Source organism: Sarcophilus harrisii, chromosome 4 (assembly GCF_902635505.1).
Source record: "Sarcophilus harrisii chromosome 4, mSarHar1.11, whole genome shotgun sequence".
In the NCBI taxonomy this organism is placed as follows: domain Eukaryota; kingdom Metazoa; phylum Chordata; class Mammalia; order Dasyuromorphia; family Dasyuridae; genus Sarcophilus; species Sarcophilus harrisii.
Window position 1 is genome coordinate 167517122 of NC_045429.1, and position 12329 is coordinate 167529450.

Sequence of the window (12329 nt, forward strand, 5' to 3'; positions counted from 1 at the left end):
GGTGCCTTCATGCCAAATCCCTTGGAGCCAGAATCTGAAGAGACAGTACAAATATTTAAATGTATGCCTTTGTAACCAGGGGTGTTCTGGAGTCCATTGTTAAATTTTTAGTGTAAGCTTTTACACCTTGAAGATAGCAAATACAAGAAATTAGAACTTGTTTGATTGATCATCTAAACTTTAAAAAAGTGATGGAGAAAAGTTTTTTTTTTTTTTATTGAAGACTAGACTTAACAGTGTGTTATATTTTTCGTCCACAATTCCTACTTGTAATATGCTCAGACACATTTTTTGGTAGATGAATAAAAGCTTATATCTTTTGAAGAAGTGCTATTTAATCAGGTTTTTAGGAGGTCAGGCAATTTAATTCCATACCTTAACTTTTCAACAAACAGGACTTGACTTGATATGATGTTAATGTTAGAATGTTGTCCATTAAAATATATAAAAATCCCCACCCTTTTACTCAATGGAGAAAATAAATATGAACCATCTTTTAAGAAATCCCAACATATAGAAATCCAAACTTACCAATCAGACAAATAAGAGTTTTAGTTATTTGCTTTACAAAGCTTTCCATCTTATAATTATCTCAGGAATACTTTAAATGGTTAAATTCCCATAATGTTTTTAGATCACAGTTTATAACATACAGTATCAGTTATGACATTTCAGGAATGTAATTGTTCCATGTATGTATTACTATGAAAAAAGTGTAACTTTGATAGTTTAAAAAGATTATTGACTGCATAATTAGGATTTAACACTGGTTAGATATAGGTTCACATTTCTAAGGCTGATTTAATCAGTATTAGAACTAACGGAATAAGCACGATCCTGGAGAGCTTTGTCAGTTTCTGGTTGTAGTTAAGACTTTCTCACTAAAGAAAAACAGTCCCTTCTCTGGTTTTACCATAGAGACAGAAAGGAATGAACCTACTTACCTTACAGCCATGGATGATGCTATGGCCCCAAGAATTAGGTGCACACTTATCACACTTGTCTCCAATAGTATTGGGAGGACAAATACATTTGCCAGTATTTGGATCACAATTATTACCCAGATGGGCACACTCACAGGCTTCACAGGAAACATAAAAAAAGACAAGAAATAATCATCAGTATAATTTTCATATAATCTTGATATTATCTTTCACCTAATTCTCTAAGTTCAAACTTTTCCAATTCACTAAGTTTTAAAATATTTTCTCAATTTATCATGGATTATTAAAAGTTAATTACATTCTAATTCTATGTACCATAATTATGATAGTATTTGTTCATTTGGGGTTTGCTTCTGATTGTTTTTTGACTACCATATGAAATTGCTCACTCCCTTTCCTCCTTCCTTGATATAGCTGAATTGTAAACAACAGGTATAAGACTTGTTCTTTTGAACTTCAGTTTGGTGAATAAAAAACTAAAATGATCTGCATCAGCAAGTGTTTTACAACTCTGCAAGTCTAAAGAAAAAATGCTTCGCCATGAACACTACTTTGCGTGCAAAGTGTTTTAGAGGCTGCATTTACCATCTGCCTTATTTCTGTGTAGTTAGCTTGCTTTTTCCTTACAATGTTGGAAGATACAGAACAAACAATAGATTCATCTTTTCCCATCCCTTTCTCCCAGGGAATATCAAGGTAAAGTTTTGAAGATTTCAAATCTGTGTAAATGAAGGATTCTATTTCTTGCCTATATGACATTTAGTGTCTTGCTTCTCTTAGGCTACTGGATTCCCAGTATAGTCTTCTTTAACAAAATAATTTTTTAAAAAGGGGATTATAATTATTTAAAAAACAAGATAATAACTAGCATCTAAATAGTATTTCAAGATTTGCAAAGTACTTTATAAATATAATATTGTTTTATCTTCAAAATAAAAAAAAGGGACTTGAAATTTGGTGGGGTAAGCACAAGAACACAAGTAGCATGAAAAATCTTATTTTATATTCACTTATACAATGTGTTGAGGTTGGTCAGGCTTCCTGTAACAAGTGATGCTATAAAACTTTTGAACTCAATAGATTTAAGGTAAGAGATGGCAAATTAACTTTTATAGAGCTGATACTAGTAAAATATTATAAAAAAAGTATATGTCAACACTGGACAAAAAGTTTGAGAGAGATCATAAGATTATGGATATAGAGCTTCAAAATACCTTAGAGGTCATTTAGTCTAATCTCATTTTACAGATGAGGAAACTGAGGAGCAGAGAAATTAAATGGTTTGCCCACAGTCAAACAAGCAGTAAATAATGAAGCATGCATTCAAAATTAGATCCTGGATTCCTTTAGGAATATTCCTTCAGGAATATACCATGATTCAAGTCAGCTTTATGTATGGAATAAAAAGTGTGGCCTGAGAGAGCAGCTTGTCCAATTCTCTGATTTAGACTCTTTGCTAATTTTGCCTTTAACAAAGTGATTAGCATAACTAACCCTCTAGAAGAATATTAATATTCTCATCTGTATAGTCTATGACTGGAGGCACTATTATATAAACAGTAGAAATTTGAATATATATTATGCATTTAAAAATGCAGCTCTATTATTTTTCAAGTTAATATAGTATTAAGTCAAGTAAATTTAATAGTTTTGCCTTAGATTCTCAGGCTTTTCATTTTTTTTTTCTTTTAGGTCTGTAACAGGCTTTCAAAATTACCTTCTTAAATTCTTTTATATAGGAGGAAATAGACCCAGAAAATCTAAGACTTGCATAGTTAGTAAATCCAATTAACTTGCAAGTCAAATAAGAAATGGTCAAAATTTGAATATAGGATTTTCTGACCCTTTCCATTATTTCACACTGCCTTTGTTATAATGGATATTGTTTTTCAGTTATGCTTGTCCCTTGGTGTTCCCATTTGGGGTTTTCTTGACAAAGAAACTGGAGTGATTTGTCATTTCCTTCTCCAGCTCATTTTATAGATAAAGAAATTGAGGTAGACAGTGTTAAATAACTTGCCAAAGTTTACATAGTGTCTGAGGCTGAATTTGAATTCAGAAAGATGAGTTTTCCTGATTCCAAGCCTGGTGCTCTATCTCCAATGTACCATTTGGCTGCCCCCAATATAATGGATAGAATGACTCCAGTGTAATGGGTAGATGAGTATAATTTCTAATTGAAATCTCAGTTCCTATGTAAATGGATGAGTTTAAAGAGTTTGAGGATTTCTGGGAACATTTGATTCTCTCAAGCATGTGAAACATTTAGTCCTACAGTCTTTGAATTAAAAACCCCAAAATAATTGCTGGTTGTAATATTTTTGAATATCTGAATATTAATAAATTACAAAAATATTATAATCAGCAATTATTTGGGGGGGGTTCTAATTCAATTTAATGATTTGAATAACACATTTATTCTATGTATGAAGAAAATAAAATGATTTTAAGACTCTCTTCATATATATAAAACTGTCTATAGGATAATGGAAATATGTGTAAGTAATATATAAAATACATATGAAATGATAAAAATTCATTTCTGTAGTGCTTTAAACTTTATATAATTTATAATATAATGCCTGATAGGCAAAAGTAAATGATAGTCTGGGCCCACAAGTTATTGGATGCAAATCCTAAATTAGTGATGTCTAAATTAGGGGCATTTTGCTATTCTTTAATATTTTTTCGCTGTTTTTTTCATAGTCAAGAAGTGAGCAATTTCTTAAGCCCTTACTATGTGCCCTCAGGCACTGTGTTAATTGCTGAGAATATAAATTCAAGCAGAAAGAAAGACAGTCACTATACTCAAGAAGCTTTCATAATAGAGAGACTGGGAGAATCAGGAGTGCAGACTGAAGAGGAATGAATACCTGGGTGGCCTGGGCTTGTTCCTCAAACTTCCTATCATTTCACCCTAGCAATCAGTTCCTCCCAATTATTGGAAATCATGTCTCAAGAGCAATCTTCCCTCCTCTGTTGCTTCTTTCTAGGATGCTGAAAATAAAAAGGCAGCTTTTTCTTTCCCCTCAAAATCTTAAATAATGAGATGAAGGGGAATAGCTGTTTACTTACAAGTGCAACCTCCCTCTTGAAAGTTAAAAAAGCCATGAGCACATCGGTCACATTTCTTTCCTGCTACTCCAGGTTGGCACCAACACTGCCCACTCTCTTCACAATCAAAAGACTTGGATCCAAAGGAATTGCAATTGCAAGGAACACAGCCCTGGGAAGATTGTAGGCCAAAGGTTTGAGGCTGTTATGGAAGGAAAAGGAAAACCAGTTAAGGACAAATAAGCCAAAATCATAACAGCTAAACAAAGTATGCAGGTGGGAACAGAAGGAATTGTGGACTGTGGGTTTCTCTCTTTTATGCTATTTCTATGACAGCTAGACTGTTATTAAAGTTAATAGACATTTCCTACCATAGCAGAGGAGAAAAACTATTAAATTGAAGTCACATCAGAAGTGAGGGCAGCACTGGGGCAATATTTTGAGGTCTGTAACATTTTAACTAGCCTTTTCCCACATGTCCCAAGGTCATAGCAATGATCTGTCCAAAAGATAGAAGCCACGGGTGACTTCCAGTTTTAATTAAAACCTCCCTTGTTCATAGTTTCATTTTTTTTAAAGTTTAGTTAACTTCTTTCAGGTCCTGGATTATAGGTTTGCAAAAAGTGTTATAGATGTTTTTGATATTATTTTAAAATGATTTCAGAAAAATTGGAAAACAAAATCTTTTCTCTCCTTCTTTCTTGGACTGATATTTCTTCTGTTCCATTCTATCTATAATATAAAACCAAAAAGAGAGAGAAACTTTTCGTCATCAATTTAGGAACTGTATCATGATACAGTGGGAAGGATGCTATATTTGGAGTCAGAGGATCCGGGTGTAAATACTGCTTGCTGGAAATTACGGTGTGGTCTTCAAGACATTTAATCTCTCTAGGCCTCAGTTACTCTATCTGTCAAATAAGAAGATCTGAATTAAATGGCTTCTAAGACCCCTTCTAATTCTAAATGTACGATCCATTGATTGTATAAACGTAACTCAGCACTGGTATCCACATTGGCAAAATGAACCAGTTGGATCATTCTCAATTTATTTGATTGCACACTAATTGTTTAAATGTATGTGCCAATAATAATTTTTGATTTTGGAATCCAATCTGCTTCAAATACTGTGACAAAAATAGCCATTTTATCTTCTATCACAATAAACAGTCTATTATATTTCCAGGCATAATCAGGGTCCAGCTGACATTGGGATCATTGGATGAAATATTTTCAAAAAATGAGTGGGATGGGAAGTCAGTAGGATTATTTACTAAATTCACTTTATTTGAAGTTAGGGACATGTTTGATGAAATGTCTTGGGAAATATGTGCACATCAAAGTCTAAATCATAAATTACTTGGTATTCTTCCCAGAGCTGGTTATTGATGAAAGCTCTATAAGGATATGCTAAAGAAAGAAACTTTCATTTTCATAGATTATCCACATACAAGTAATTTCTTTGAGGAAAACAATCTTGCATTCGTAACTCTACCCTGCTGTCTTATAAATATGTGCTATTAGTCATAAATAGACTGAATGAAGATGAAGACAGCTAACACTCTCCCTTATTACTATTAGAAAAACTCAAAGCATTTTCACTACAGAATGCCAAGTTTGCATGTGAAGGTCAGCTTTCTCTTATCCCAGTTCTGTTGGGTGTAGAGATTAAAATATAATAAAGTAATTGAAAATAACTCCAATGTAACATTAGACTCAGTGATCTTCTCTATCCTTTTTTTTTTCATGAAAAGAAACTTCAGAAGTAAACTGTATAATTCTCAAAGATTTTTTTGTTACTAAGATAATTTTCATTATTATGTTCATTATGTTGATAATAAAATTGGGAAAACACAAATTGGGGAACACAAAATTAATTTTCTTGAAACTTAAGATGCTTTCAAGTTTTGCCACAAGTAAGTAAGAATATCCAGGCATTGTGGTTTTTTTAAACTTCTACTTACTATGCATTTTTTCTCTTTCCAGTTCTAATTTTTTACAAATCCTCATGGGAAAAAAAAAAAACAAAACAAATGGCTATTGATGTTAACAAGAGAAAAAAATAAGGTAAAAGATGATCATATGTGACAGTTTGATATTGTTTAGCTTAAACAAGAAATGGAATAAAGAGTGGTATCCTCCTTTTAAAATGAAAAAAAGCACCTAGAGACCTGTAGGAAATATTTGATAAGAAAATTAACAGGAAATTGCCAACATAGAATGTTTTTTAAAAAGTATCAAATCAAGTTTTTACAGAGTAAGGACTACCCAAATTCAGTAATTACATTTCTAATCACAATTGCCACAAAGATTACTTTCAAAGGTTAAGAAAGGCACACTCAGAAAACAAACATGAATAACAAAGATCTCAGGCCAGACATTGAGATTAATGCATTGAAGCCAACCAAGCAGAGTCTAAAGCTCAGCTCTCAATAAGAACTTTGATAGGTTCTCATAAATTCTATTTATAAAGGTGAAAACTAGGGGGAAAATTGTCTGAAAGACTGAAACAGGGCTTTGCATGGGAGGAAGGAGAGCAGGAAAGAGACCATGGAATGCACTATTTATCTTGTGATTTCTGTGTTTCAAAGAGTATTTTTATCTAAGAAATGATACTGTTTTAAAAGAACCATAATTTCTGGTGTGAAATTTTTTGAAATTTTTTATTTTATAAGTGAAAATGGAACAATTCTTAGATTTAAAAGAGTTAGTGACTTTCTCATACCTTAATTTTTTTTCTGTCTATATAGTCAAATATCCAGATAAAAATTTGGTATAAATACCTGGATATTGTATCTATGTGATGCAAACATTTACATATTTAAAATATCTGAGCAATTCACTGAATACATTTTTTTAGATGGTTGGTAAAGAGAAGTTATTTTCTATTGAAACTAATAGTTTTCTTCTTCCTTCTTTCCATTCTAAAAAGTTGGTGCTTTTGGGTTGTATTTGCAAGTCTCTATGCTTGCAATGGTACTTAAGACATGTATACAAGAATGATACACTGGATTCCAGACAGATTTTGTTTTAAAGCCTGACATCAGAATTAGATCTTTAAAAAGATTGATAAGACCAGCAATGAGACTTGATGGAATTGCCCAGAAAACTTGATTGTGTCTTTTCTAATTTTCGTTAGAAAAGAGATTAGCAAAAAGATTGTCCTTCTAGAACCCATAAAAACAAAACTTGATGAAATAGTAATTAATAATAATAAGTCAAAATAAGACACCATACCCCATGTTTTCTTGCTTTCTTGAACTGAGCCTTTCATTGTATTTTAAGCTGATTAAGTTGAGCATCTAATAATAACATTGGTAAAATTTATTTAGGCATGTGGATACTTTTTTTTTTGTATTTTAATTTTGCAAATTAAAACCTTTAATGCCATAGTTGATAGTGTTTTATGGATCTGCTTCTTCTGCCTTTCCTTCTCTCACTCCCTCTTCCTTCTATCGCCTGCTCCTTTTGATATCCATTGAGGCCCTTTTAGGTTGGCAGAAGAGCCAGGGTTTAGGTACAGCCTTTGAGAATTAAGGATCATGATATGCCACAAGAAGGTTTTAGAGTAGGCAACAAATAGTTTTTAAGCAATTAGTATTTGGCAAGTTATCATGCTAAGCAGTCTGGATATAAAAGGAAAAAAAAACTTATCCTCAAGGAGTTCTATTAAACCTATACAGTTGGGGGCAATGGGAAGATCTAGATAAGTTATTCTATTAACGTATTAGACTGGAAAAAGTCCTTTCAGCAAGGGTTAGCAGGGTAGATAGTGAAGGCTTTCTGGAAAACTGAAATTTAGCTGATTCTTTAAGAAGAATAGAGATTCTAAAAGGTGATGTACCAGAGAAAAATGATATAGTCATAAGTGATCACCTTTGTGAATATATAGAGGCAGAAACATCTCTTTTACTCTAGAGACAACAGGGGGACAATGAAAGCTTTCATGCAGGGTAATGAGGCGGTCCAACTTGGGCCTTAGAAAGATACATTTCAAAAACTGAAGCTGTCAGCTAATTTAGATCTGCATTTACAATGTGCAGACTGGACAGTCTTGATTTAGGATGTCCAGAAACCAACAATCAGTATTAAGTGTCTCCTATGTGCCAGGTACTGTGCTAGGCACACAAAGACCAAAAATGTCAGCAATAGCACACAGAAAAATCCATGCTGAGACACGTTCCATGCAGTGCTTCTAGGATTACCAGTGATTGGGGCCTATAGGCCCCCCGAGGGCACCCACTTGCACGGATAGAACCCCATCTTGGAGGAGGAAGAGGAGGAGGAGGACCTTGTAGTTGTTGGGTTATCCATGGCTTCTCTTCCTGTTTTTGCACCTGCCTGCTGAGTTCACACTTTTTACCTATAAATTCTGATTTACAGATACATCTTCCAGTTCTGTCACAGTGAGGTGACACAGAGCCAAGAGGGTTGCAGTCACAAAGTATACAGAATTGCTTCTCTGAGTCCCACTGCAACTGGGGCTTTCAGAGCCGAAAGACAAAAGAAAATGTGAAACAGAAAGTATAAGACACAATATTCAAGAGTTTGAATACAATGTTGCTCTCATTTATTCCTAAATGCAGGATGTTGACACTAAAGAAGTTCTACTAAATGGGAATATGTCTGTACACACACACACACACACACACACACACACACACATTTGTGGACAAGATTGTGAGTTTGCTGAAGGAGGCAAGGAGGACTTGTTTCAAGGTCATGAATGCATAGCCATAGCTACTCTGAAAGCTATAATTTTGGAGAATTGCATAGGATCCTGAGAAATGGCTTGTGCAAGGTCACACTTCCAGTTTGTGTCAGAGGCAGACCTTGAAACAAGGTTTTCCTGACACTCATTCAATCTTTCTCTATATTATACCAAATTGCCTCCTAGTATTCATAAGGAATAATTGTCTTCCCGGGAAAGTAACATAGCTGGAACACAGGTTGCAGAAATAGATTTGCATGTTCCAAGTGAATATCTGTGGGATTCGGCTAAAAATGGCTGGCTAATGAGACCAGGGGGCAGCTAGAGGGTCCAGTGAATAGAGTGCTAGGCACGGAGTCAGGAAGAGTCATCTTTCTGATCAAATCTGACTTTGGACACTTACTAGCTGTGTGAACCTGGGCAAGTAACGTCATTCTTTTTTGCCTCAGTTTCCTTATTTGTAAAATGAGCTGGAGAAGGTAATGGCAAACCCTCCAGGATCTTTGCCAAGAAAATTCCAAAGAGTGTCATGAAGAGTCAACCATAAGTAGAATGACAACAAAAAAATGAATGCAAAGTGCTTAGATTCTCTTTATCCCTGGGTTATAGAGCTTACTGCTATCTTGACTACCTGCCTTGCAAATGAATTCTATCAGCTCTACCAAATGGGATGGATCCAGCATGGAAGAATCAGGGCAAAGCTTCATCTCCAGGAAATTCTCCAAGTGTACACTCTGCTGATTGTGATAGGGTTGGTATAATCCCATTCACACAAAATTGACAGCTAATTTTCATTAAAAATCTCATTTTTGTGTGATTCTTTTTAAAAATATACTTTAGTAAATGTCAAAGCTGTTTTCAAGTTCAAAACATTAGCTGGAAATGTGTTTAAAATGACAAAACTAGAGGTATTTTGTTAAAATCAAAGGCTATTTAACTGTGCCAGGAATATAAGGATAACAAAGTGTTTTACTTTGTACTGAAAAAGATCCTCCTTGAGCTTTGCCTGTGGTGAGAATTTCCTCAAAGAGCCGTAAAATTACTCATACTAAATATGAATGGTTTATATTCTTTACTGCAGGAGCATCTGAATTACAGCAAATAATATACATTTCTATTGACATTGAAGGATATACTAATAGCCAAATGTTAATTTGCCATATATTTTGCTGATTACTCCAAATATTTCATTGACTTTATATATGGAGATAAATACTTTTTCACTGTAGTAAGTTTCTTTTTACTGCTTTATGAATCATGCTGGGAGAGAAAAAAAATAGGCCAAAAGAAAAAAAAATCATGGGAGAGAGAAAAAAAACACAGAAAAAATCATGTGTTGATTTACATTCTGTCTTCTTACTTCTTTTCCTGGATACAGATGGCATTTTCTGTCCAAAGTCTATTGGGATTGCTTTGGATCACTGAAACTACTGAGAAGAACCAAGCCTTTCATAGGCGATCATTGCACATTCTTGCCATTATTGTGTATATTATATTCCTGGTTCTGCTTGTTTCGCTCAGCATCAATTCATCAAAGGCTTTCCAAGCCTTTCCAAAATCTGCTTGTTCATCATTTTTTATAGAACAATGATATTCCATTACCTTCATGTATCACAACTTGTTTAGCCATTCCCCAATTGATGGGTATCCACTCCTTTTCCAATTTTTTGTTACCACAAAGAGAGTTGCCATAAACATTTTTGAACATGTGGGATGTCCTTTTTTTTATTTCCTTGGGATACAGACCCAGTAATGGCACTGCTGGTCAAAAGGTATTCACAGTTATATAATCCTTTGGGGTCCAGATTGCTTTCCAGAATGGTGAGAACATTTCACAACTCCATTAACAATGCATTAGTGTCCCAGTTTTCCCATGTCCTCTCCAACATTTATCATTATCTTTTCCTGTCATCTTAGTCAATCTGAGAGGTGTGAGATGGTACCTCAGTTGTTTTAATTTGCATCTCTCTAATTAATAGTGATTTAGAACTTTTTTTTTCATATAACTCTACATGGCTTTAATTTCGTTATCTGAAAATTGTTCCTCTCCTTTGACTATTTATCAATTGGGGAATAGATAAATGATTTCTAAATCCTCCCTTGAATATGTATACTTTTTCTTTTGGTCTGGACCTGTGATTTTATCATAGTAGGGACTCTCAGAGTAAAATTACCTCTAACAATCTAAACTAGCAATTTGTAGTTTTAGGGAAAGATCGAGGGTATTCAGAAGTTAAGTGACTTACCTGTGTCACACAACTAAGATATGTCAGAGGAAGTATATTTGAACCAAGGACTACTGGTTTCCAATGCTATCCACACTATCTCACTCTTATTCTCTTTTACATATTAAAATACATTTTGTACCTCTGAAGTTCCTTATAGATTTTGAAATAAAGAAAATAAAGAGAAAGGAAGAGTTTATTCCTTACCTGACACTCATCACAACGGAGTCCTTGAACATTAGGTTTGCATTCACATTGCCCAGTCTGTGTATGGCAAATCTCTGAGAATGAGCCATTGAGATTACAGCGACATGCTACACAGGGAAAAAGAAATTCTTCATTCAGATCCTCCAGTATGGATATTCCCAACCGAATTGTTCTCCCCCTCTTTCAGTCTTATCACATCCCAGAAACAATTGGGATTAGCCAGGTGAGAGGAAGACCGACCACAACCAGAGACATCCTCTTACTTCTTGCCCTTTCCCTTTAGCCCAAAAGGTTGATTGCTAAAAAAGTTTTGGTTGGGATGCAAATCAACATTATTCTGATCTTATTTCATTCCTTCTGATTCCTTTATTCTCCTGGCACTATTACATTATTTATTTTTACAACCTAAGGCCTTTCCATCTGTATCATCACTGAACCCTTAAGGTCAACTTACATTTGAAAATGTACATAAAGCATTTTGGAAATCTGAAAGCACAGGATAAATTTTTATTGATAAATCAAACAATATATTATTTGACCAACTATAGTAATTGGTAATCTCTGTGCATTACTCACCCTATATCACTACTGTAAAGCTTTGTTACAGAAGACATCAAAATAGCTTTTTCCAGAAATCTCTGCCTTTCTAAATCATGTCTACCATTAAGGCCTAGTTCAAAAGGACTATGAAACCTTCCTTGATCTTCCAGCAAGAAATCTCTCAGATAAATTCTCCTAGCATTATGACTTATATAGTATCCTAAAAATATTAGTGAAATTTTAAGCTTTAATATTTTAAATAACTCTTTTAAGTTTAATAAATAATTTATTTTTGAATTTGGTTATTTAATATTTTCCCAGCTACATTCAAAACAATTTTTTACATTTGTTTTTTAAAAGATTTTTGAGTTCTAGTTTCTCTCCCTTATCCTCACCCACAATGAAGAAGCCAGTTATATAAAACATTTCCAAAGAAGTTAAATTGTGAAAAAAAAACATAGATCTCTCAACATAATGAAAATAAAAACCCTCAAGAAAAATTAAGTTAAAAAGAAAGAGAGAGAGATAGACAAAGAGAATGCTTCAGTCTGTATTCAGATGCAATAAGTTCTTTCTTCAGGTATGGATAGGATTTTTTTCTCATAAGTCCTTCAGAGTAGTTGTGGATGATTGTATTACTGAGAATAA

At 33.8% G+C, this 12329-nt stretch overlaps 1 protein-coding gene across 5 annotated transcripts in view; it reads right to left on the bottom strand.

The window, feature by feature from the left end:
* LAMA2 (laminin subunit alpha 2) overlaps positions 1-12329 on the bottom strand; it is a 747833-nt gene that overhangs the window by 223721 nt on the left and 511783 nt on the right. For 3 of the 5 annotated variants that reach the window (XM_031964285.1, XM_031964286.1, XM_031964284.1), the window contains exons 20-23: positions 11142-11248; positions 8204-8482; positions 4020-4200; positions 945-1081 (exon numbers count right to left, since the gene is read on the bottom strand). In XM_031964285.1, the coding sequence (XP_031820145.1) occupies positions 945-1081; positions 4020-4200; positions 8204-8482; positions 11142-11248 (704 nt within the window). The remainder of the gene's footprint in view (positions 1-944; positions 1082-4019; positions 4201-8203; positions 8483-11141; positions 11249-12329) is intronic. The other 2 variants (XM_023503203.2, XM_023503202.2) reach the window with 1 other exon arrangement.